The sequence below is a fragment of the Thamnophis sirtalis genome, unplaced genomic scaffold, assembly GCF_051295495.1.
Source record: "Thamnophis sirtalis isolate CommonGarterSnake01/CBP01778 unplaced genomic scaffold, rThaSir2_p1.2 scaffold_6, whole genome shotgun sequence".
In the NCBI taxonomy this organism is placed as follows: Eukaryota; Metazoa; Chordata; class Lepidosauria; order Squamata; family Natricidae; genus Thamnophis; species Thamnophis sirtalis.
The window spans coordinates 95,531,348-95,557,208 of NW_028261386.1; the positions used below are offsets into that span (position 1 = coordinate 95,531,348).

At 38.7% G+C, this 25,861-nt stretch overlaps 1 protein-coding gene across 9 annotated transcripts in view; it reads right to left on the bottom strand.

Moving 5' to 3' along the window:
• LAMA2 (laminin subunit alpha 2) overlaps positions 1 to 25,861 on the bottom strand; it is a 474,492-nt gene that overhangs the window by 40,457 nt on the left and 408,174 nt on the right. For all 9 annotated transcript variants that reach the window (XM_087718512.1, XM_087718505.1, XM_087718507.1 and 6 more), the window contains 6 exons: positions 22,914 to 23,068; positions 16,107 to 16,250; positions 14,440 to 14,573; positions 11,572 to 11,731; positions 6,639 to 6,763; positions 4,930 to 5,092 (listed from right to left, as the gene is read on the bottom strand). In XM_087718512.1, coding sequence (XP_087574638.1) covers positions 4,930 to 5,092; positions 6,639 to 6,763; positions 11,572 to 11,731; positions 14,440 to 14,573; positions 16,107 to 16,250; positions 22,914 to 23,068 — 881 coding nt within the window. The remainder of the gene's footprint in view (positions 1 to 4,929; positions 5,093 to 6,638; positions 6,764 to 11,571; positions 11,732 to 14,439; positions 14,574 to 16,106; positions 16,251 to 22,913; positions 23,069 to 25,861) is intronic.

Here is a 25,861-nt window from a genome sequence, read left to right on the forward strand (position 1 = left end):
GACCCTGCAGAGGCCCGGAATCTATCTAAGGATGCTTTAACTTAATGTAGGCAGTTAGAGACTAGGTCTTATTCCTAGAAGAAACAAACTTTTAGGGTAATAAACCAATGATGAATTTTCACCCAGACATGTTTTATTAAGGAATTATGGGATAAGTTCAGCAGTAATGTCCCACACAGCAAAAAAAACAAACAAACAGCACCTTCCCCCCAAAGATGGAAAAAAAGAGAAGAGAATTCATGTCTAGCCTCTCCAGCTCTATAAAAGTGATTCTTTGATCTATACTCTTATATGCACTGTTTTATATATATAAAATATAATATATATATATATATATATATATATATATATATATATATATATATATATATATATATATATATATATATATATATATATATATATATATATATATATATATATATATATATAGTGCTGCTGGGGGCTGGGAAGGGCAAAAAATAAGCAAAACATGGCCCATTTTTCGTGAAAATGGGCTCATTTTTTGCAGAAAAAGGACCATGCAGAGGGTATGGGAGGCCTGAAGAGTGCTCCAGGGAACTTGGGAGGACAAAAACAGTCCTGTTTTTGTGACAAATGGGCCCATTCCTTGCTCCTTTTTCACCTCTCGAGCCTAGGACCAGGATGGCAAACCTATGGCACCTGGAGCCATTTGTCAGGGCACATGAGGCGTTGCCCTGTCAGCTGGCCAGCACACATGCGCGCGTTGGCCAGCTGAGTTCAGCCTTTTTTAAAGCAATTTTTTGCCCTACCCAGGCTCCAGAGGCTTTATAGGAGCCCGAGGAGCATGAAAAGAGCCTCCCCACTCCCCCCGGAAGCCCTCTGGAGGCTTCAGGAGCTTCCCTGAAGCCTCCGAAGCACAAAAAACTGACCCTATGGGCAAACTGGAAGTTCAGGAATGGACTTCCGGCTTGCTCGGAGGGTTGGTTTAAGCCCTCTGGAGGCTTCAGGGACCTCAGAGGACTAAAAACCACCCTATGAGGCACACCCGCGCACGACCCCCCCTGCGCTCACCCCTTATGGCACGCGAGCCAAAAAAGGTTCGCCATCACTACGCTAGGACCACTTTACAGACCTCCCAAACCCTCTGCATGCCCATTTTTGTGAAAAAGGGGGTGCATGGGGTGGGGTTTTGGGAGGTGAAAAATGCTGTATTCAGTGTATAAGACGCACCCAGATTTTCACCCTCTTTTGGGGGGAAAAGATGCGTCTTATACTCCAAAAATACAGTATTTATATTGATTTAGAAAAATTTAGCTGTATGGACAAATACTGCAAATTTAATATTTGTTCATACAGCTAAAAAAATAATTGTGTGTATAATGTACCAATTCTTACTTAAAACAAGCTTGATTTTAGTCATCTATCACATTAAATATTTTTACATTTCATAACCTGGACTTTTGCAGGAATATATATTTTAATATATAAGATTTCAAGTAGCTATTGTAGCAAAGAGAAAGTCGATTGGTTGGAGGTTACAAGGACACCTCATTCTATACAAGGTTCATATACACTAAACATTTCTGCAAATTGAAAACCAGCATAGTAAATGTCATATGCAATTCACAATTTAATTTAATCTTCTTCAAGCCACAAATTTAAATCTTGCTAAAATCTACTACAGTCAGACTGCTACTTGGAGAAGAGGGTATCAGAAAATCAAAGACGGGGTACCCGGGAAAAATAAAAACATGAGCAACAACACCCAGTTTTCACTTTGGTTCACCAATCCCTAACATACCTTAAACTGTCTACTGTGGACTTCACACCATTCCTAAGAGTCTCTAAGGGGACATGCATAAGCACACCAGTGTGCCTACCATCCCTGTCCTACTATCCTCATATATTTGTAGTCAATACATGTGGTCATGTCCATGTTTATACTTATACCAGTTATCTCATACATGTTTAACAAAGTAAATAAAATAAAATAAAAAATAAATATCTCCACCTAAATGCATTGCTTCTAGGAAAGACAGCCTTCACTGAAAAGAAGAAAAAGTGCCAATCACTCCATTAATAGTCACATTTTGACTATTACGGGTGCAGGGATATACTGAAATCTATGGTTAAGAATCTGTCCCAAAACAGTGTTTCTCATGTAGTATTTGCTGTTAAAAGAAAAAAAAAACCTACTGAGGCTAGACTTCCGGAGGCCAAACCCCCACCGTAGGGAGGAGGAACCGACCAGGTGGTTCCGCCCCAGGCGACTTATGGATCCTCTAAGGTTCCAGACGGAGCTTGGGGATATTCCTGATACTCTCGCCCACAGTTCGGCGGAGACTCTTGTTGCTGCCTGGCATTCGGCAGCATCGGAGTCTCTTGACCGGATTGCGCCACTATGGCCCCTCCGGGTCGGCGGATCCCAGAGGCCTCCTTGGTTCACCGAGGAGCTCCGGGAGATGAAGCGCCGGAGGAGACGCCTAGAGCACGTGTGGAGGTCCGATAGGTCCGAGTCGAACCGAGCACTTTTGACAGCATGCACCAAGGAATACATCCGGGCATTAAGAACAGCTAAAAGAACACACATTGCCACCTTGGTAGCGTCCGCCGAGTCCCGCCCAGCCACCCTGTTTAGGATAACCCGCTCCCTCCTAAATAGGAGGGAGACGGGGGACCCCTTACAGGGCAGGGCTGAGGAGTATGTTCAGTTCTTGGCGGACAAAGTTGCTCGGTTTCGGTCGGACCTGGACTCCACTCCCGCAGATCCAGCCGAGACACAAGGGAATGACTTGGCAGACCATCTCTGGGTTGAGTTTCAGGATGTTGCCTCCGGGGATGTGGACAAGGCTATGCGAGCTGTGAGTGCCTCCACCTGTATACTGGACCCGTGTCCCTCCTGGCTGGTTGCCAACAGCAGTGAGGTGACACGAGGCTGGATCCAGGCGGTTGTTACCGCCTCTCTTCGGGAGGGGCACTTCCCCACCGCGCTCAAGGCGGCAGTGGTGAGACCCCTCCTGAAGAAACCGTCCTTGGATCCAGCCGTTCTTAATAACTACCGTCCAGTCTCCAACCTCCCCTTCGTGGGGAAGGTTGTTGAGAAGGTGGTGGCCTTCCAGCTTCAGCGTACCTTGGAGGAAGCTAACTATCTTGACCCCTTCCAGTCCGGCTTCAGGCCCGGTTACAGCACAGAAACCACTTTGGTTGCATTGACCAATGATCTCTGGAGAGCCAGAGATGGAGGCCATGCGTCCATCCTGGTTCTCCTTGACCTCTCAGCGGCTTTCGATACCATCGACCATGGTATCCTTCTGCGACAACTGCGGGAGGTGGGGGTGGGCGGCACTGTTCTGCAGTGGTTCTCCTCCTACCTCTCGGACAGGTCGCAGTCGGTGTCGGTGGGGGGGCAGAGATCGTCCCCGAGGCCCCTAACTTATGGGGTGCCGCAGGGTTCGGTCTTATCCCCCCTGCTATTTAACATATACATGAAACCGCTGGGCAAGATCATTCGGAGGCACGGGATAAAATACCATCAATACGCGGATGATACACAGTTGTATCTGTCCGCCCCGTGCCAACTCAATGAAGCGGTGGACGTGATGAACCGGGGTCTGGAGGCTGTTAAAGACTGGATGAGAGCTAACAAACTGGTACTCAACCCGGACAAGACCGAGTGGCTGTTGTGTTTCCCTCCCAAAAATTCGGCCGACGTTCCAACACTCAGGCTGGGGGGGTCAAAATTTATACCCCTCAGACAGGGTCCACAACTTGGGAGTCCTCCTGGACCCACAGCTGAGTTTCGACCATCACTTGTCAGCTGTGAACAGGGGGGCATTTGCCCAGGTTCGCCTGGTGCGCCAGTTGCGGCCCTACCTGACCCGGGAGGCCCTCACAACAGTCACTTGAGCCCTTGTGATCTCTAGGCTGGAATACTGCAATGTGCTCTACATGGGGCTGCCCTTGAAGAGCATCCGGCGACTTCAGCTAGTCCAGAATGCAGCCGCGCAAGTGATTGTGGGCACACCACGGTTCGCCCACATAACACCGATCCTCCGTGAGCTGCGCTGGCTACCTGTTGATCTCCGGGTGCACTTCAAGGTCCTACTTACCACTCATAAAGCGCTCCATGGTAGTGGATCTGGCTATTTGAGAGACCGCCTTCTGCCGATTACCTCCCTCCGTCCCATCAGATCGCATAGAGTAGGCCTCCTCCGAATTCCATCCGCCAGTCAGTGCCGACTGGCGACTACGCGAAGGAGAGCCTTCTCAGTTGCAGCTCCGACGCTATGGAACAATCTCCCCGTGGAGATCCGCACCCTCACCACCGTCCAGGCCTTCCGCACAGCCCTCAAGATCTGGCTATCCCGTCAGGCCTGGGGATAAGACTTTACTCTCGCCCCTCCCGAATGTTGAATGAATGTTGTGTTTTTACTGCTAATTATTTGTTACTCACATTTTCTTTTGTGTTTTGTCCTGCACTCTCCTCCCCTATTATTGTAAGCCGCCCTGAGTCCCCTCAGGGAAAAGGGCGGCCTATAAATGTTTAATAAAACTAAAAACTAAAACTAAAACCCCTATGTTTGCTAACAACACCAAAATCATTGTTAAAATAAGTAGATAAATTCCAGTGAATGTTTGCATTACATAACGCCCATCTGTAACTGATAAGGAAGTGCTGACAGCTACTGTATATATTACAAGTGATTCTTTGTCAATGCGACTTAAAAGTTACATTAGGAATAATAAGAACAGTCATATTAATGATCTGTGTTATACTGTTAGTATTATACAAGCTGTTGTATTAAGTCCTCATAAATTATCTTATTTTATCTATAAATAGTCATAAAACTCACAGTGTTCATTGTGAAAATTCATCCATAGGGGAACTGACATATATTTAAGTTTTCTTTATAACTTGCAGGTGCCATAACGTTAACAACACAAGTCTAAGAAGCATTATTTTACCAGGTCTAGAGTAGCAAGATACATCAGGAGAGAAGTAGAAGAAAATGTCTTGAATTTGAACATGACCATGGAGATATTGGGGTTCCATCTTATGGGACGGCTCACGGTAGCATAACCTTCTCCATCAAACTGAACAGTTCCCTCACCATCTGCCACCTGGGGGCTGTGATGTGAAGAAACAAAAAATAATCAAATTTGAAAACTATTAGATATCAGAACTTTGTAAATCATCTAACAGCTGATTAAAATCATCATTTCAGTTAGAATTATTGCGACAAAGATGAGTCTACCAGAATCATTCATTCAAATTGATTGGTATAGATGATTAGAATCACATTTTATGTAATGTAACAATCGCATAACATGCAAAAGTCCACTGAATCATTTTAGCAAGTAAATTTTTATTCAATCATCAATTTAATTTGATGTAGTATATCAAGTACATGAACCAAAAACCTATCAATTTATTGATTTGAAGAAATACAATTTAATTTCCTGCATTCAGGGAATCAGATAGCTAAATGAAGTAGAAATACAAAGCTCTGAATCAAAATTTCACACAGCTCATATGTGATATGAGTCCTTGCTGATATACATATTATATATGTTATATTTGCATCCATATACTGACATGCACGAGATGATAAATGTGGACATATATGTTATAATGTCATCACACAAATGACATATATTTGCAAGATTTGTCATGTTGTCATTAGGTAGCTGCATAATTTGCATGATGTCATGATGCAAATACCACAATTCTAATATCATCATGTATTGATACTGTTTCTGCAGTATCTATTTGTTGTATGTATGTATGTATGTATGTATGTATGTATGTATGTATGTATGTATGTATAGTATGTATGTATGTATGTGTGTATATATCAATGGTTAACATATCTGCCTTAGAGGCAATACAGCACAGGCTCGATTCCCAGTAAGGGTATGGCTAGCTGATGAGAGCTAAATAGCTTGAAATAGATCTATACTAGTCTCCTTTATTTATTTATCAGCACAAATATAACAAATGTAACAAAAAGGCATATATATATGCACACGCACACACACACACACACACATCTACGTATATATGCATTTAATTGAAGAAACACCCTTAGACATGTAAAATTCAGTCATTCATTCATGTTCCTATATATTTTCAGTCATTCAGTGTATATGTATGGGGGGAGGGATGATGAATATTGTGAGCTATGCCATACAATTTTCATTTTTCAGAGTGATTTTAATAATGATTGGGGTTTGAAAAGTCTGATCTTTATGCTAAAGAAACCAAATTATGGCCTTTCAAAGTGTCATTTCTATATAAAAAGAAGTATAAATAGATTTAGAAAAAAAGATTGTGAGATCCTTAGCTACAGGAAGAAAGAAAGAAAGAAAGAAAGGAGGGAAGGAAGGAAAGAAGGAAGGAAGGAAAGAAAGAAAGAAGGAAGGAAGGAAGGAAGGAAGGAAGGAAGGACTTTATATTCTTGCAGTCACATTGCCCTCTTATATTTGATATATCCAGAGAAGTGATTAATGAACTAGTTATTCATTTTCATGATGATAATGGTCAAAATTATACTGTAATGTTTGACAAAAATTAGAAATAATCATAACTTAAGTGGATCATTTAGGCTTTAAAAATATGAAAATGTTTTTTTTAAATAATTACAATAAACAATATTAGGGGGGACGGGAATTACCTGACAGCACAGCCTTTACACTCTCCTTCAATGTCTCTGAAATTCCACAGTCCTATTGGTTTGCTGTCTAAATAGGTTTCTCCCATGCATCCTGTGAATGTAGTGACTCTCACAGCGTCAGATTTCTGGAAATAGAAAGTATGCTGGCTAAGTATTGAATTCTTTATTAATAGACTCCATTACAATTTGTAACAAAAGCCGGTATTTGTCCATAACCTGCCTTTTGAGATTTTTTCCCCATATACTGCCTAATTTTCAACAGAGTGGAAGCTATTAAGACAATGATTGCCATAGATAGAGAAACATACCTTCTGTGTCACATCACCTGCCTTCTGGAATGAGGTTACCCCTGAGATCCAGGTGACTTCCAACCTGCTTCCTGAGGACCTTAAATACCAGATTCATCTCTCATGGTGTGGATTGGAAGAAAGCTTACAGATATAGAAAGCTTACAGAACTGTTGTAACTCGAGGGCTTCCTGTATAAATTTCTTGATCCATCCATTCACCCAGAACTTTTATGAACAAATTGCTTACTGATATAGATGATATAGATAAACGGTAATTATAAAGAAATATAAGAGTTTCACTGAAACTCTTGGGTAAAAATATATACATGTATAAGAAGTTCTAATGTAACATTTTTTAAATTTTGCATCTTCTTTTTTAGTTCATCAAATAACTAAAGGAATTTTTGTTTCAAAAATGAGAACGACTACCTTAAAATCAGTCATCAAGAGGGTGCTTTAGGGATAGTAGCAGAGGTGGGTTCCTATCGGTTCGGCTGAGTAGGTAGTAATTCAGCTGCCCACGCCCCCGAACTGGTTCTATCGGTGGTGCCATAGGCAATTTTCTACTACTGTGCATGCGCGCATAGCGTGCATCAAGTGTGCACACATCCGAAATGCGTCCCTGAGTGAACTAGCAGTAAAAGAATCCGGAACCCACCCCTGGATAGTAGGATGAGTCTTAGGTTTTCTTTTTTAGATAGTCTTTTCATTTTGGTTTTGTAGAATCATAATTATCACAAGTTAGCAATATAAGAACACAAACACAACAGTTTGAAAAACACTTTGTTGTAATTGCTGAATTTCTGAAAGAGAATTGTTCTCACAGGAAGTTGTCCTTTTCAAAAGTACCTAATTATCTTTTATGTCTCATTTCATAAATATTATTTTACTTCCAGATATTTAGCAATTTGAGACATATAAGCACCTGGTGCTTTTCATGAGGAATTATGAATATTAAAAATATTAATGTATGAACATCTGGAGAATAGAAACTTGACTTTCAGGCATGGCATGAAATCTGAAAAACATCCAAATTCACTGTGAATATGGCAAACTTGGCGTTACAATCTAATCAATTCACACTGAAAAGAACTCTTAAAAAGAAAACTGTATGAGAGAAGCAAGTTCAGAAAAGGAAGTATTTTTGAATGTTAAACCTACTATGTTGGGTTCTTAAAGAGAAAAGGGTATAGTTGGTCACACATTAGACAGATGTTTAGACTGTATTTGACATTTCTATCCACATAGTGAGTCCAAAGTCCTAAGATAGGCAGATGTTGTTGATTTTATTTTTGTTTTTGTTTGATTTCTTTTGAGTTACCATTGGCTCCTAGCAACTACCTTGAAAGGTCCCTTATCACCTGCACATAATGAAACTGAACTGTGATGGCCATAATGGGCATTCTTCTTCAAGGCATTATTTACATAAATTAATGGACTAGGGTGGTTGGAATTCTAGTCAAGTGTATATTTACTAGTTGTTATTGCTAATTAATTCCCCACCTTGTTTACTATTTTATCTTCTACTTTGATTGTATATCTGTTATTTTGTTTTTATGGTGGGAACTACCCAGAGCATTTTGGGGTTGAGGGATTTCTAAATTGAATAATAAATGAATTAAATATGTAATTAAGAATCCCAAAACCACAGTATGATTTCTGAAGATATTTTCCTACAAATTTATGCATCATTTTAACTCAAATGATAACACTTATTCAAAGTGTATGCATATATAATATTGAAATACATGAATGAAATTATCTGTGGATTATGTATCTATTTATAGCACTAAGGTTGGCTAGAAAACACTAGGATTTAAATGACTGGAAAAGTATCAGATGAGAAGAAAGAGTTAACAAAGAATATACTGTAGAAAATTACTTGAGGTTGAAGCAGATGCCAATAATAATAAAAAAATGATTTAAGAGGAGTGAAGCCAAATTAGATTTAAAGAAGAGTTTTACATCCAAACTGGATTTGTCAATCCATCCATCTATCCATCCCAGTACAAGATTTATAAAAAAATTGTACATGTACATAAATGAACTTAATGAATGTATATATTATGGAAACAGTATTTAAATAGAAGATGGGAACGCGAGGTCTTTGCAAAACTTTAACTTGTTTTAGGGTTAAATAAAATCTGTAATTCTTTTAATTTATATGCTAAAGAGTGTTTTATGCCCAGAATCTGTCTAGCTGGTTTCAGATTAAATTACAGTTTATTTTAAAATTCTGATTGATTAGAGCTGTTTGGAAGATTGGAGCAGGTTTTAAAGGCTCATTTTATCTTATGGATGTATCTGTAGGGCCATGCAAAATTAAGTAATTATCAGGAATTTTACTGCAGAATCTATTGCAGATATGAGGTCAGTATGTGTAACCCTATCCTATTTGGACAGTAGGATAGGATTCAACAATCAAATATCTGTTTTTTACCACTTCTCGTTTTTATGGGGAGGGAGGAAGGAAGGAAAGAAAGAAAGAAACTTTATGCTGATACCCTTCAAACATGGTTCTTGTTCAGTGAAAATATTGCTATATGGATTTCAAAATGTGGAGGTTAAGGCACTGTAACAGACTGAGAAGACCCAAAGTTTAGTCTGTAGAGAAAAAGGGAGATGGCCTGGAAAGAAAAATATAAGATCTGTTGCCTAGGCAGAGGGCTGAAGAATGCTTGGAAAGTCCGGGGGGGGGGGGAATAATATTCAGAAACAATACAGGCAAATGCTTCCCTGATTTACTAGAGTGTAAGGAGGAGGGGATGCACAATATATTGAAGACTTTCAAGTCTCTGTTATTATTTCTTGTTAGTTGCAAAGTTGTGTCCAACCCATTGCGACCCCACAGTATTCCTCCAGGCCTTCCTGTCCTCTACCATTCTCTGGAGTCCATTTAAGTTCACACCTACTGCTTCAGTGACTCCATCCAGCTACCTCATTCTCTATTGTCCCATTCTTCTTTTACCCTCAATCTTTCCCAGCATTAGGCTCTTCGCCAGTGAGTCCCTCCTTCTCATTAGGTGGCTAAAGTATTTGAATTTCATCTTCAGAATCTGGCCTTCTAAAAAGCAGTCAGGGTTGATCTCCTTTAGGACTGACCGGTTTGATCGTCTTGCAGTACAAGGGACTCACAGGAGTCTTCTCTAGCACCATAGTTCAAAGGCCTCAATTCTTTGGCGATCAGCCTTTCTTATGGTCCAACTTTCACAGCCATACAGTGCAACTAGGAAAATCATAGTCTTGACTATATGCACTTTTCTTGTCAGGGTGATGTCTCTACTTTTTAGTATGCTGTTCAGATTTGCCATAGCTTTCCTCCCCAGGAGCAAGTGAATTTTAATTTCTTGGCTGCAGTCCCCATCTGCGGTGATCTTGGAACCCAGGAAAATAAAATCTGTCACTACTTCCATTTCTTCCCATCTGTTTTCCAGGAATTGAGAGAACCAGATGCCATGATCTTAGTTTTCTTAATGTTGAGTTTCAAGCCAACTTTTGCACTCTCCTTCACCCGCATCAAGAGGCTCTTTAATTCCTCTTCACTTTCTGCCTTGTCCTGTTATCATAGCCTATCTCAAAAAAGTGTAGATTTCTTAAGGTGGCGTTGATTTTCTGGTCTGGTCTACCTAATGGGACAGATGTTGCCCATCCTGTCATGCAAGTTCTTATGATCATTTGGGGCCCTTCATTTTTTGACATGATGTAATCAGCAACTTCAAACATTGAGCACCCAAGAGGATATTGAAGGTGAGTGGCCCTTCATATTTATAGACATCTGCAGCAGCTTTCTCCCTCCCTCCCTGTCCTTCTTTTCTATCTTCATTTGTGCTGCTTCTGATCTTGCTGGTGACCTGACATCAAGTCTGAGAAAAATTGCCAATGAGGCTCATAGGAATACACATTGGCACATATATTTCACTTGAATAACTCCAATAATCTGGATCCTCATTTTATTGATCTCAGAAGGATGGAAGGCTGAGTCAACCTTGAGCTGCTGAGGCAAATACTGCATTCTAAACACTGCATCACCACAGCAGAAGTCAAGAATTTAGAAGAAATCCCAGATTGTGCAGTGCAACTCCATCTGACAGCAAAGATGCTTTGGGCTCTGATATTCTATGGACTAGTATTAATACAGTGTTATTTGATCCTTTCATGATTATATAGCTTTGTAAAATGTGTCAAATGCCAATCAATATTGGAACCATTCTGTAGATCTTTTCAGCTGCAATAAAAGTCTGTAAATAAATAATTTTATCTAAAGTGGGAAATGTGCTTTGTGTAATACAAGTGATTGTTATATTTACTGATGGCACATTAATGAATCTGTGTCTTTTATTGCATCATAAGTAGGCACAATTTTGTGAAAAACTCAGAACATTTTAAAAGGATAAGAGTTGCTGACACTACTTGGGTACCATATGAAAATAAGAGTAGGTAATGCAGACCTAAGTACTGTCATTATTGTGACATTTATTTTATTGGCAATTAATTTGACTTCAGCCTAGAAGTCACTTCCTGCACAACTCTCTGAAACAGAAGAAAGTGCTTTAAGACTGCTCCCTCTCAAGCAAATGCTTCAAATAAAACAAAGAAAAGCATATATAGTTACATTGACCAGTTAAGCAGAGAGTCACTCGTTACCTTTATTTTCTCAGTTAAACCTCCAACAAATAGCATGGCATTTGCGTCCACATCTAAAATTGTGTAACCAGGTGGAGAAATTGCACTGAAAATGCTTGGAATGATGGTGGCCTTGGGACCATCTAGTGCCTGTACTGAAATTGTGCCATTTCTTCCAGTCCTATAAGAGAAAAAACATGGGAGTCAGATTTGCTATTCATCAACTAACATTCATCTTCATGTGAATACAAGCATTCTCTACAACCTTTGAAGATATTTTACATATACAAGATTTTAACAGTTTAACAGAGTTGGAAGGGATTGTAGGTCATCTAGTCCAACCCTGCTCAAGCAGGAGAGCCTACACCATTTCTGACAAATGAAAGTCCAATCTTTTCTTAAAAGTCTCAAGTGATGAAGTTCCCACAACTTCTGAATGCAAGCTGTTCCATTGGTTGATTGTTCTCACTGTCAGAAAGTTCCTCCTTGTTTCTAGGTTGAATCTCTCCTTGGTCAGTTCCCATCCATTATTCCTTGTCTGGCCTTTAGTTGCTTTGGAAAATAGCTTGACTCTTTCCTCTCTGTGGCAGCCTTTCAAATATCTCCCCTGGTCCTTCTCTTTACTAGATAGCCATGCCCAGTTCCTGTTGCCATTCTTCATATGTTTTAGTCTCCAGTCCCCTAATCATCCTGGTTCCTTTTCTCTGCACTTTTTCTAGAATCTCAACATGTTTTTTATAACGTGGTGACTAAAACTGGATGCAGTACTGTAGGTGTGGTCTTACTAGGGCTTTATAGAGATGACATCTTGTGAATTTCTGTAATCAGGCTTTAAATTGTTAGGATATACTACCGTGCCTGATGGTTAGGACAAGACTTCATGTAAAGAGTAAGCCATCAGGAGTGGATTCCTACTGACTAGGTTAAAACACAGGTGCCTGGTAACATGTAATCCCAGTGGCAAAAAGTTATGGATTTATTATTTTAATCTGAGAAGAAAAATTCCACTATGGAACAGAATTCTGTGGACTACAATTTCAATCCACCACACTTTTTGCCTGAAAGTCCATGCCACACAAATGGAGAGGACAATTTCTTAGTTATTTCTATTACCTTTTATAGTTTGCAGGGATTTTCATCTCTAAATCTAAAATGCAGCTCATTTATTTTTAAAAGATAAAGGTCACAATTCCTTTATTTGGAGCAGATGCCACCTCAGAAAATAAAAGATACTGGAAAATAACAAATATCAATTTATTCTATAAACTCCAGTGAGTTTATGCATCAAAAACATTTTATATTTTACTGAACAGGCATATTCATCTTTTTTCTTTCTTTGCACTTCCTCGATTCCCCTTCCCACACACCCACTTTTGAATCTGAAGCACTCCAGACTCCCAAGGCTCAACTCTTCATTTGTTTATTCTTTTGCCTGTTCTTTTCATGACAAGCATGCTTTTGCACCAGGTTCCAGCTGCCACTGCTGCTTGTTCACTCTGTGCACGCATGCACAGTGCAACAAAAATTGCTCTGCGCATGCACAGAAGGCAAAAATAAGATGGCAGTGCCTATGGCACCACCAAGAAAACTGGTTCAAAGGCATGGCAGGCCTGGGTTGCTGCCAGTTCCAGCAACACAGGCCGTCAAGTTACTACCCGTTCAGCCGAACTGGTCACCTCTGTTTTGCATTCTGAATAAATTCAATGGATTTATTATGGCAGTATAGTAAGCCAGATCATGAATGGCACTTCTATAGCTTGCAGATCAAAACACATATTTGAAAGGGCTCAAACTACAATCAAAAGTATTAGGATTCAAATCCTAATCTCAAAGAATGATTTGGAAGCAGGATTTTTTTCTGATATGGTCTCAAGGCGCCTATAAAAGTTAGTAATGTTGATCCATTGGAAAAGGCTGTGAGTCTTGCCTGAGACTCCTGCCTTAGTCTCTTGCCTAAGACCACTATTCCAAAATTGCAGGTATTCAGAGACCTGGCTGCCATGATTTTCTCTATGCCCCACTTCTCATGAGCACTGTATACACATGCACACACAAAGCAGCAACAACAACTGATAAGAATGGTAGATGGGGAAACTTGAAATGATCTGAAGACAGATCCTTCAGAAGTTTTCAGTTTAGGGATTGCTCCCACAACCTCTGTTACTCAGATGTTGCTATTCCTAGGCCCATTTCCTAATGAGTAGGAGAACCACATCACCCCAATTCGTTTTAGTCACAAAGTACTTTTGTTACAGCCACATTGGCAAAATAATAGATGAGCAAGACGAGTTATTGCTTTATTCATTTGGACAATAATATGCAGCTAAAGAAAGGTATACATATTCTGATGTTGAAAAGGTCAGTAGGGATTTTAAAATATTTCTTGTATTTATTAGGTTTATATTTTGCTTTTCCAGTCATACAATATTTTTTTTAAAAAAATCAAAAACAGTGCATACAAAAATAAATAAACCAAAAGCTAATACAACATTCTCAATATTTCAAAAGCACTGGCAGAAGCTTCTCCACTTAGTAAGGCTATATTTTGGCAGGATCCCTGAAAACAAAAGGGAGAAAGGTAGGCAGCAGGTAGCACAGAGACATGGAGTCTTCTTTTCCTTCCCAAATGGTCATAACTATTTACTGCACTCTGAAAAGGATCCTTGAAATTGCTTTATTTTCAAATGTTATATTTGATCATGCATTATGTTGCATTAGATTCTAAAAATACAATAGGATGGATCCCAGAAGAACTACTTTCAAAAGAATTTGCATGAGTGTGATGCCATTTTGAAAATGTTATCTTTCTACTAGGTTCTTTTGGAAACTGGAGCATGGAATCACCATTTGAGAGCGATACAATTATTATGGATGATCTTAGGAACTTGCCTTGATGCTTCAATTCGGTACCAAACTCCGTCATCAATTGTGAGATCCGGATAGTCTGCACGCCCAACCCCAGATCCCACGTCCCATAAGAAATCCACTTTTCCTTTACGCATTTCTATGGCCAAGAAGTCAGTCTAAAATGAGGAAAGGATATTTTAAACAAAATGAACATAGCATACTAATAGTGTTTACTACCTCTGAGACAATCTGGTAAAATAATACGAAGTGTTATTTAGCAAAATAGTGAAAATGAAGCAATTAACTGCAATGAATGGCTATATACTACCACGAAGGGATAATCATTTTTAATGTAATTTTTTTCCTGAAAATCTTTATCATGTTCTATATGTAATATTTATGAATTGAAACATTATCTTTCCCACTAGTAAAGGCTGTCAATTACTGTCTTGCATAATCCATAATATCCTGTATAATTTAAATATTCAAAAATATTTAAATCTATTTTTTTAAAAAAATATAGCCAAAGCAAAGAAGAAACATTATAGAAACAAGAGATTCAATAACCTCCAGTTCCCTTTATCATAACTTCATACTTTTGTGTAATCATATCTGCCGCCCAGGGATACCTCACACACATTTTATTTTTAATTTATTTTACTGATTTTACACTAGTATATAATACAAATGTGGAGGTTTTTGGCTGAAACATTTTTTGAATCAGTTTTGCGGGGGGGGGGGCTTGATTCTCATGGGCTTTAGAAACAAAAGAGAACTGTTTAAATTGTGTTGACTCAGTTTTTATAAAGTTAATTAATCCATCAGTTGTATTATTTCTTTAAAACTTTACAAATTACATTCTTTACTGGAAGTTCTTTTGACCTTTATTTGTCTTCCCTGTGTGTTTAGTTCCTTTGGAGTATCTCTCCATTTGGATGGGGCTTATAGGTCCTCCTAACAAGTGTCAGATGATTCTCTTCTCATACTCTAGCTTCTTCTTTCAAATTATTTTCATTATTGCATATTATTATGGGTGGAAACTAATCAAGGAGAGAAGCAACTCAGAACTGATGAGAAATTTCCTGACAGTTAGAACAATTAATCAGTGGAACAGCTTGCCTCCAGAAGTTGTGAATGCCCCAACACTGGAAGTCTTTAAGAAGATGTTGGATAGCAATTTGTCTGAAATGGTATAGGGTTTCCTGCCTAGGCAGGGGGTTGGACTAGAAGATCTCCAAGGTCCTTCCAACTCTGCTATTGTATTGTATTGTATTGCATAGCTGATGCTAGAAATATCAGCATTTAAAAAATATTATTTATCACTGTTGTAGAAAAACAAAAATGGCCCGAGTTCTATCCATATCAATTTTATCATTGGTGACTCACTCCAAGGAAGGCACCCCCAAATGAGATTAACTGAGCCTAGTTAAGAGTTCAGCAATAGGAACATTACTGACCAGTTTCCTACACATGCAGTGACAGTGTACTAATTTGAGCCAAGAGGTTTTGGTAATAACAATACTTGCTTTTGCTATTCTTTTGGAAAATGTAGACATGATGATATGGGATGAAGTGACTTATGGGAAATGGCAACAGTAATGATAGGTAGCTCTATGAATATTTAGATGGTTTTCCAGCTATATTGCCAGAATTAATATCAATATACAATCATATGGGAACATTAAAAAAAAACACTAATGTGGACTTACATATCTATTACTTCCAAGATAAAAAAGTAGATTATCAGGAACAGTTGTCTTTACGTTGAGAATAACAGTGTTGTACAATCCTTTTTTAATTTCTGGTCTGTATGTTCGAATACAGTTTCCTCCTGAAGCCACAGATACTTTAATCTTCAATTAGCAATTAAAGGCAAAAGAAAAAGAAAGAGATCAATTTTTAATATTTTCAGTTCCACTCATGAAAATAAATTGATATGAATTTTCTAGAGATCTGGCTTTAGAATATAAACTACTAGCAGTTTTATGTAGTATTTTCTAAGGATATCGCAATCCTTTATTTTACCACACCAGAATATCTAACAATGTACAAAGTCCTGTTTTGACAACTCAATTACTGAATAATTCAGAAGTATGCCTAATAAAGTCAAATGTATGACCTACTATATTTGATACTTGTACCTATACTATATTATTTTAAATAAATTCTTTCCTATTGTTTTGGGTCTGCGTTATGAAAGCCTTTCGTATATTGTGCTTCTACTGTCAACTGTTGCTAGATGTGTCCCATAGGATCTTTTAATTTTTAAAACTAATTATCTAATAGTCACTAAGAGTTCACTTAGTGCTCACTGTAATATTATTATCATTATTTTTAAAAGCTATGGCATTTCTGAGTATGTTAAAAAAAAACTCAATGAAGACCCAGTCGATCTGCTTTATTGAGTTTACAGAGTTTCCAAAGACAAACAAGAAAGTTGAACATTCCATTTGATTGCTGAAGTTTATTATCTGAACATCATACTAACCAGGCAAATGTACATGACATTGGTATGGATTTCATAATTTGAAAATAGGTAACTCTGGGATTATAAAAGAGATGTATTTCTAATTCTGATGAAATGTTATGCAAATATACTAAAAAATGAAATATTTTTGCATATGCACATAGGGCAGTGTTGGTGAACCTTTTTGACACCAAGTGCCAAAATAGGAATGCGCGTGCACATGCGGGGGAGCCCCGGAGACCAAAAGATCAGTTCCCTGGCACATGGAAGCTGAGCTTCCAGTTTCCAGTCCATGCATGCATGCATGCATGCGTGCCGGTCACCTGGTCTCCTGGTTTCTGGCGTACATGTGCATGTGAAGACCAGCTGGCCAGCTCGCATGTGCGTGCCGGAAACCGGAAGCTTAGCTTCCCGGTGCGTGCATGCACCCAGGGAGCTGCTCTTCTGCTTTCCAGTGCTTCCGTGTGTGCGAAAACCAGCTGGCATGCACACCGGAACCTGGAAGAGCAACAAGCAACACCTGCCATGCCCAGATAGATGGTTCTGTGTGCCACTTCCAGCACACCTGCCATAGGTTCCCCATCATGGACATAGGGCTTTAGAAGGGCCCCTTAATGGATTACTACTTTGCAGCAGTGACAGTATTTGCATGTCACAGTGATGCTATGAGTTACACAGTTGGGACTATACACTTGCAGAAGATTCATCTATGATGGACAAGTCATAGACAAAAGAACAGACTAAATACTGTATGATCCCTCAGAGAAAAAAAGACAACTCACTCCAGTATTTCACCAAAGGAACATTTGCAATCAGGGAAATGTTACAAAGATAGGTATACCATTTCTCTGCCAGGACTATGAACCAAGGCATAATGGATGTGGCCAGAGCAGCTATGTCAAAACTGAACATTGATCCAACTAAACAGTGAATTCAAGACAAAAGCAAGAGACAAGGAGTCATATAAGATTAGCAATGCAAATATATTAAGAATACGGGAGAACAAGGGAGAACAAGGTATTTATTTAAGAAAATTTGGAGAAGGCAAGTGAAGCTTTTATACAAAAATAAGCATAATAAGAGATAAAGAAATCAAAGATCTGGGGAATAAAGATTCAATGAAGAAACAGCACAAATATATGGAAGAATAAATTACTGATAAAAAAGATTTCGTCACTATACTACCAGACATTTTGAAAAGTGATGTTAAATGGGCCCAGAAAATCACTTGCAGTTTATAATCAGGTAAGACAAATACCCTGGAGTTCAAGGAACTGGAGGAGGCCCATTTACATTCCAATAGCTGAAAAAATATAAACGCCTCAAAATTTTGCAGTCCATACTTTTGATAGGGTGGACTACAAAAAATAGTGGATACCTTTCAAATATGAACGTACTAGGCCACCTTGTCTGTTTGTTGAAGAATTTATATAACAATTACAAGTGATAATGTTAATAGGATACAGAGCAATTAAATATATGTCAAATATACAATGAACAATATTTCAGTATAAGAAATACAGATTAGATTCCATATAGCTGGGAGAAACATAAAAACCTCAGCTATGTTGATGATACCACAGTGATAACCAGAGGATTTTAAAAAAATGTCTTGTTGAATTTAAAAGAAGAGAAGGCAGAAGCTAGTTTGTAGACTGTTCCAAACAAATAGCAAAAAATGTAGAAAAATAAAAGCATAAAACCAATACAAAACCTCACGCAGAACAATTAAGATTAAATCAACAGATAATGCCAATGCACCGAGCATAGAAGAAGGCAAGGTAATAGTAAAAAAACCCTTTTATTTTCATAGTCTCAAAAATTCACAGTGATAGTGATCATAATAAAGAATGGAATAAAGAGATATCTGCTACTTGGATGAGAGGTGTAGATAAAATATAGTACAAGAGATAGTACAAGAAATGTTAGTACAAGATAGTACAATAAATGTTCATATTATAAAAGCAATGGTTTCCCTGTATTAACAAATGGCTGAGAAAGTTGGGCCCCAAAAATGTGGAATGAAGAAAAGTTAATGCCTTTGATATATGGACCTGGAGAAAATTGTAAAGAATGCCTTGGGTTGCAAAGACAACAAATAATTCAGTGCCATGGGGAGTAAAATCAATCTTCTTATTGGAAACATTAATAATGATGCTAAATTTTAAATATTTCAGACACATAATACAAAGGAAAGAGCTATTGGAGAAGATCTTAAAGCTTGGGAAAACATCCTAATGTGACAGAAAAAAGGAGCCTTAGAGAAGACAAGATGGTTATTTACTACTACTAACGACAGGAGCAGGAATTTAGAAGAACTCAGAAAAGCATATTGCAGCCTTTGGATCATAAAGAGTGATTACTGATTAACACTCATGTTTCCATGGACTGAACTAGTTTATACAGGTAGTCCTTGACTTAGGATCACAATTGGGCCCAAAATTTATGTTGTTAAGTGAGACATTTCTTTTGGGGCCAGTCAGCAGCCAGCAGAGTTGGCAGCAGATTCAAACAGTGAGGAGGTTGGTGAGGAATATGGGCCAGTCCTGGAGTCTGGGTGTAGCAGGCAGAGAGGGGGCCAGAGCCACATGCCAGTTATCAGCTGCCTTCAGAGTCAGACATCAGTGAGGCAGATGAACAGCTGGAGCCTGTTACCAGTGTGCGTATGCGCAGAATTGCCAGACGAAGGGAACAGCTAAAGAACAGAGGTCGACTTGGGAGTAATGTCACAGGTGGACAATGAATGGCCCTTCCCAGAGGAAATAAAAGGGGAGAGAAAGGGGATGGAGTTTACAGGAGAAAATTAGTTCACTTAATTGGTTCGTGACTCTCTGAAACTCCTTGTCAAGTTTTGCAGATATCGGCCTGTCAGCTCTCCAAGCCAGATAAGGTCTGTGACTGTAAATCCTCCCTTGAAAGACTTTGCTGGATGTGAATGAGCAGAATTCACAGCAAATTAATACAAGGGTTTTTTGTTGGGACAATGAGTTTGCTTCATGCTCTTGGGAAGCCTAGGTCAGAACAATTTCTTAAGTGAGTTTTGCACCATTTAATGACCTTTCTTGCCTCAGTTATTGAGTGAATCACTGCAGTTGTTAAGTGAGTAACCTAGTTGTTAAGTGAATCTGGCTTCCCCACTGACTTTCTTGTGAGGAGGCCACAAAAGGTGATCACATGACCTTGTGACACAGCAATAGTCATAAATATGAACCAGTTGCCAACCTTCTGAATTCTGATCCCATGATCATGGAGATGCTGCAAAAGCCATTACTGTAAAAAATGGTCATGTCACTTTTCCCAGTGTTGTCGTAATTTTGAACGGTCACTAAACAAATTGTTGTAAGTCAAGGATTACCTATAATTTGTGGCTCTGCCTACATTCCCTGCTCCTGCACAATGAGCAGCTCCAACTTGGGGTTTACAGTACAACCCTTTCTGCAGCTGAATCTTCTACTTATCATGATGCATGTTTTGTACATTTCTTTTTTCTACTACTCTAACACGTTGTACTCGGGATTGCTCCTGAAGACGACTCAGAGACTCTGCTGGTCTAAAATAAAGCATTTCAGACAGTAACAGATCAGGGTTCTGGAAACTGGCCCATTTCTTGCCTCTGGAGTTCTGGGGAGGCTGTTTTCGCTCTCCTGGAGACTCAAAGAAAGCTTCTGGAGCATGGGGAGGGTGAAAACGCTCCCCCCACCATTGTGCATGAAGCCGAGTAGGCCATGCCCACTAGCAACTGGGCAGAGAACTGGTTGCTAAACATTTTTAATCCCACTCCTGTAACACATATAGGTAAAAATACTACTACTACTACTACTTTGAGAACTGCACTTGTAACTGGTTTGTTTTAAGGAGTATTTCAGAATTATGGTTAACAGTTTTAATTTTTTTTAGCGATCAGGACCTGGATATCTTTGATATTGCCTTCTCCTAGTGGTTACTACCTGAACAAAGAGAAGATTCTAATGATTGCCATCTGCAGGTACCAGTGGTGGGTTCCAGATCGGGCCCGGCGGCATATGTGCGCGCACATGCACACAGTGAATGCATGCGCCTTAGTGCCTCCACGAGCCTCCGCGACGCTCCAGCTGCTCAGCAGAGCGTCGCACAGGCATTGTACACGCCGTGCGCATAAGCCCCAAAGACTTAAAAGACCAGTAAGGAGCTTGACTGGGTGGGTGGGCCCTCCCAAGCACCGTACCGGAACGGCATCTGGTGCTCCCGGCAGACTCTGGTACACCCGTACCGGGGCGTACTGCCTGCAACCCACCACTGGCAGGTACCCTGGAGAAGGTGGATCCATGGACCCTATTCAGTCCACGTACCCTTTCTCTGGACAATGCACCCTTTCTTTGAATCTATTTACAAATTAGATCCAATACCCTTGGAGTATTCATAAAGCTAGAAAGACCTGGATTTTCCAGTGTATTTTCAAGGTCTAATATGCTTCTTTTGGCCTTTTTTAAAGGGGAAAGTCTATACGTTAAAATTGTCTGCAGTTATTTTAGATTGTGCGTGAGTGTGTATCTGTCTATTTTAACACAATTACTGCAATGAATGATAAGAAGGTCTCTGAATGTCTTTCACAATCTTTTATCACTGAAACAGTTTATAGGCATAGTAAGTAAACAAATAAATCAAATAATCCAATTAAAACGTTAGTAGTTGTTCAATGTAAGGATTATATTAGCAAATATGACAACATACAAACTAAAATGTATCTCACCAGATTTATTCTGCACTAAGAACTGTAAATATGTGAGAAGAAATAACTGTTACCTATGATAGTTTATATTCATTATTTGTTTTAGGGGTATAAGGGAGCAGTAGATACATTCAGATCAGAACAGTAAAGCAAAAAAATAATAAAATAAAACCACAATAACCCTGAAGGAAATACATTACACTTAAATGTGTACGCTTAGAAGGTTAGTTACCTACATTAAAAAATAGCCCAAAAAGATTTATATGTTTAAAAACCTTTGAATGGTATCAATATCACGGAGACAGAATAGCTATTAAAGAACGATCAATGTAGATTTTTCTATCTTCACCCATAAAAATACAGAGATGCCTACTCCAAGGCATGAATAATGTTAGGAATGTAACTTTAAAATCTATAGATGGAAATTATTGTGAAGGTAAATGATTGCCTCTATTTTATATGAAGGACTGTTTATCAACTAGATATGCTGTTTTCTCATTATTATGACACATACTTTCCTTTTTATATTTTTCCTGGAGCAACATAAATGCTTTGACTTGAACATATTCATCTTCAAAAATCCTTTTTTAGGTATTTGTAGGTCAGAGGGCAAATAGACTTAGCATTACCAGTTAAAATGTGTTTCAAATGTAATTGCATTTTGAAGACAAACTTGAGGCTCAATAATAAAACTAGAAAGCGATGTTCTTAACCCACATACATAATGGGGGGAAAAATGGGACAGCAATCTCCTAATATTCTTGGTTAGTCTGCAAGATGTTGTCAATTTTACTTTCAAAGCAGCAGTGCTTCCTGACTACCAACTGTACACATTCAAAATATAGTAAGGACCGTATTGGGTGGAAATGATTCATTAAATATTTGATCAGTTAGTTTCTGTTCAAATATTAATATTTCCTATTAATATTTATGTAGACAGTTATTTATCAATACACTTTAATTCCAATTGTTGAGATGAGTATGAAATTATACTGTTACAGTTGCTTCTTCAAGCTCTTACTTTAAGAGCAATGTTTGGTGAGAAGATTGATTTGAAAACCTGAGGTGAAACTGAAGTGGATATTTTTGGACAACTTTGGGATTTTTAATTTATTGTGACCGAGTAAACAGATTTTTCCTGTATGCAGCAATTATGTAGCCTGTACAGGCCCAGTGTCACCATTCACTTGGAGGAGGAAGGCTACAGTAAGAAGTGGGGGGGAATGTGCCAGACATAATATGGCAAACCAACTTCTCCTGTAGCCACCAAAAGTACAGTTCGTTTCTTGGAAGTCTTTATTTTTTTCAAAGAAATAAACTAAGCTCTTAAGAAAGTCTTACAGAATTGGCTTGCTTCCTGGCTTGATTTATCAGATCCTTAATGTGAGAGATGTTCTTCCCCAGGTTATCTTGAAGTTGTTTGATTGGTTTCAATTTATCCATCAACCGATTTGCTTCTTCACCTAGATTTTTAACAGTGTCATCTGCATCAGCAACTTTATGTGAAAAAACAAAGCAAAGCAGAATAGATTAAATTTTGGATCCAAGCGCCATTAATAAAAACCGAGAGCCTTCTGGGGCAGTGATTTATACATCAAAAATGAACTCTTCCCTTGACTCTCTCCCCTCAGAAATTTGCATCATGGGTAATTTATTAAAATATCTTATTATACCTGAAATTGAAAACTGCTGGTTGATTTTTCACTCTAGCCAATGATACAAAACATTTTCTTATTTCATATGGCCATTTGGATTCTATTATTAAAGTAGTTTCCTGATCTGGGTGGCTCCTTGGGAAATGATGGTTTAAATTAGCCATGATACAAATTTTAAAATAACAATGTGAGGAATGAAAGGAAGGATGGATGTTACATTAATTTCTAAATTCATGAACTATGTTTAAAACTGGGTTTGCTGTGCTCAAAGCAATCTCCAGTAATCATATTAAAGACAGAAAATAATTGCCATTTTAATTTGAATTTTATAACTTGCTTTAAAGGCAAAATAGTAGCAAAGCAGCAAGAGTTAGAAAAGTGCTCTGGGGAGCTAAGGCTTCACGGCTTACATTCTTGCATTGCAGAACACGTTTTGAATTAAAAGAGTAGCATATTTGCCAATTAATAAATGAAGTGTTTCATATCTCAAACATAATTTTACAGATACCCTAAATTTGCAAAATTTGAATAAACATGACAACAGGAACTTCAGAGCATGACTCAGCAGGAACAAAACAAAATAATGTAATGTCCATAGATGGTTTCATATATTATGGTGGCACAGTGGAACAGTGGTTAGAGTGCAGTACTGCAGGCTACTTCAGCTGACTGCTAGCTGCAGTTCAGCAGTTCAAATCTCACCGACTCAAGGTTGACTCAGCCTTCCATCCTTCCGAGGTGGGTAAAATGGGGACCCATATTTTGGGGGGCAATATGTTGTCTCTGTAAATCACTTAGAGAGGGCTGTAAAAGCACTATGAAGCAGTATATAAGTCTAAGTGCTAATGCTATTGTTATTATATGTACAATTGACCCTATGTGTAGATTAGGTAGCAGATTAATATCTCTGCATAACCTAAAAAATTGCAAGATTCCAAATCTTACTTAAAACTGTTCTTATAGATCTCTACCTGCATTGGTCTGAAACCATCTGTTGTGGCTTATCAGCCAACAGCCCCTCGAGCAGACAAATCAGATAAGGAGGCAGCATGGAAGTCAAGATCAGCATCAAGGCAACCTGAGAGCTCTGAAGGGGAAGAGGGAATGGAGCTGTCAGAGAGAGAGTCAGAGGTGGAGCCTAGGCCATCCATCAGCCCTCAGATGGAGATTCAACAACCCCCCAGGTCTGGAGGTGGCTCATGAGGAAGAGGAGGAACAGCTGGGTCCAGTGCCTGACATGCGGATGCACAGAAGGCAGAGGAGAGGAGAGCAGTGGAAATCTGTGGGGCGATCCTTGAGACGGAGGAACCACCGCTGCTAGCAAAGCTCCACCCTAACTCTGGAGATAAATGGCAGGGGGCGAAAATGAATAGAGGTGGCAGGCAACTATTCATCTCCCTGCCGGACAGACTTGTTAGCCTATGGTGAGAGAGAAATTTTTTGCCAGGGCTGCTGGCGCTTCTAATAAAGGAATCATTCATTTAACTTCAGAAGGTTTGTCGTGTTTGGGGAGCTGGGTCAGGACATCATCTTCAGGGCATGGTAATCTAGAAAAAGGAGCAATACATGGATGGACCTGTCAAACTTGGCAATATGTATAACCCCAATCATTTACTATATATGAGGCAGTTAGTTGGCTTTGGAAGTTCACAAACAACCCATAGTGCCTTTGGCAGTAATGGCGAACCTTTTTTGCCTCCTGTGCCAAAAGAAGGGGAAGCGCAAGGAGGTTGTGCATAGGGATATACTGAATTCACTGTACTCAAAATTTGTTTTTTTTCTGCTGAGTGCTTTAGATGATTGCTCAAACTGAAAGTATTATGTTTAATTAATTAAAGCCTGATAGCTAGTGACATTGAATGCTGTGGTATTCAGTGTGAATGTACTCACACTAAAGAACCCGTTTTGTTATCTGAAGAGGTGTCTGGACATTCCTCAAGATGCAAGAGAAAAGCAGTGAATAATGACAAACATAACAAGTTTTCAACACACTGGGAAGTGTATGGATTGATCAATCTGCATGTTATAATATGTAGATCCTTTTTAATGAAAGCTTCCAAGACCCTTTGTTCATTGATTGAGTTTTGAATGGAAACTTTTCTTAATTTTTAAAATGTATTTGATATATATTTGTGTGTGTATATGTGTATGTGTATGTGTATGTGTATGTGTATGTGTATGTATATGTATATGTATATGTATATGTATATGTATATGTATATGTATATGTATATATAACTAACAGAGCTAGGGCTCATTCCTTTTTCATAGCCAAGCTGCTTGGATAAATTAGTATCATTGCTGGAACACAACAATTATCAGACAAAGCCTAACATAGTAATCATGCAAATATATTTTTAAAAACAATACAGTGCATGAAGTTAAAACCTTATACGTACTGATTCCTGTAGGCAAGTTTTGAAGCATTTTTTTTAAAAGGAAAAGAAAGAATTTTTAAGTAAATGAAAAAAAAACCAAAACAGCAGTATAAAACAAATTGGTGACTGAAGAAAAAAAACTGGAAGTGGGCACAGCTTTCTTGGCTGGATTACGCTGATTTGAAGTAAGTGGGATATTTTCTATTAGGATGTTTAGAACATGGTAACTAGTTGATCTATAGATAATTAAAACTTG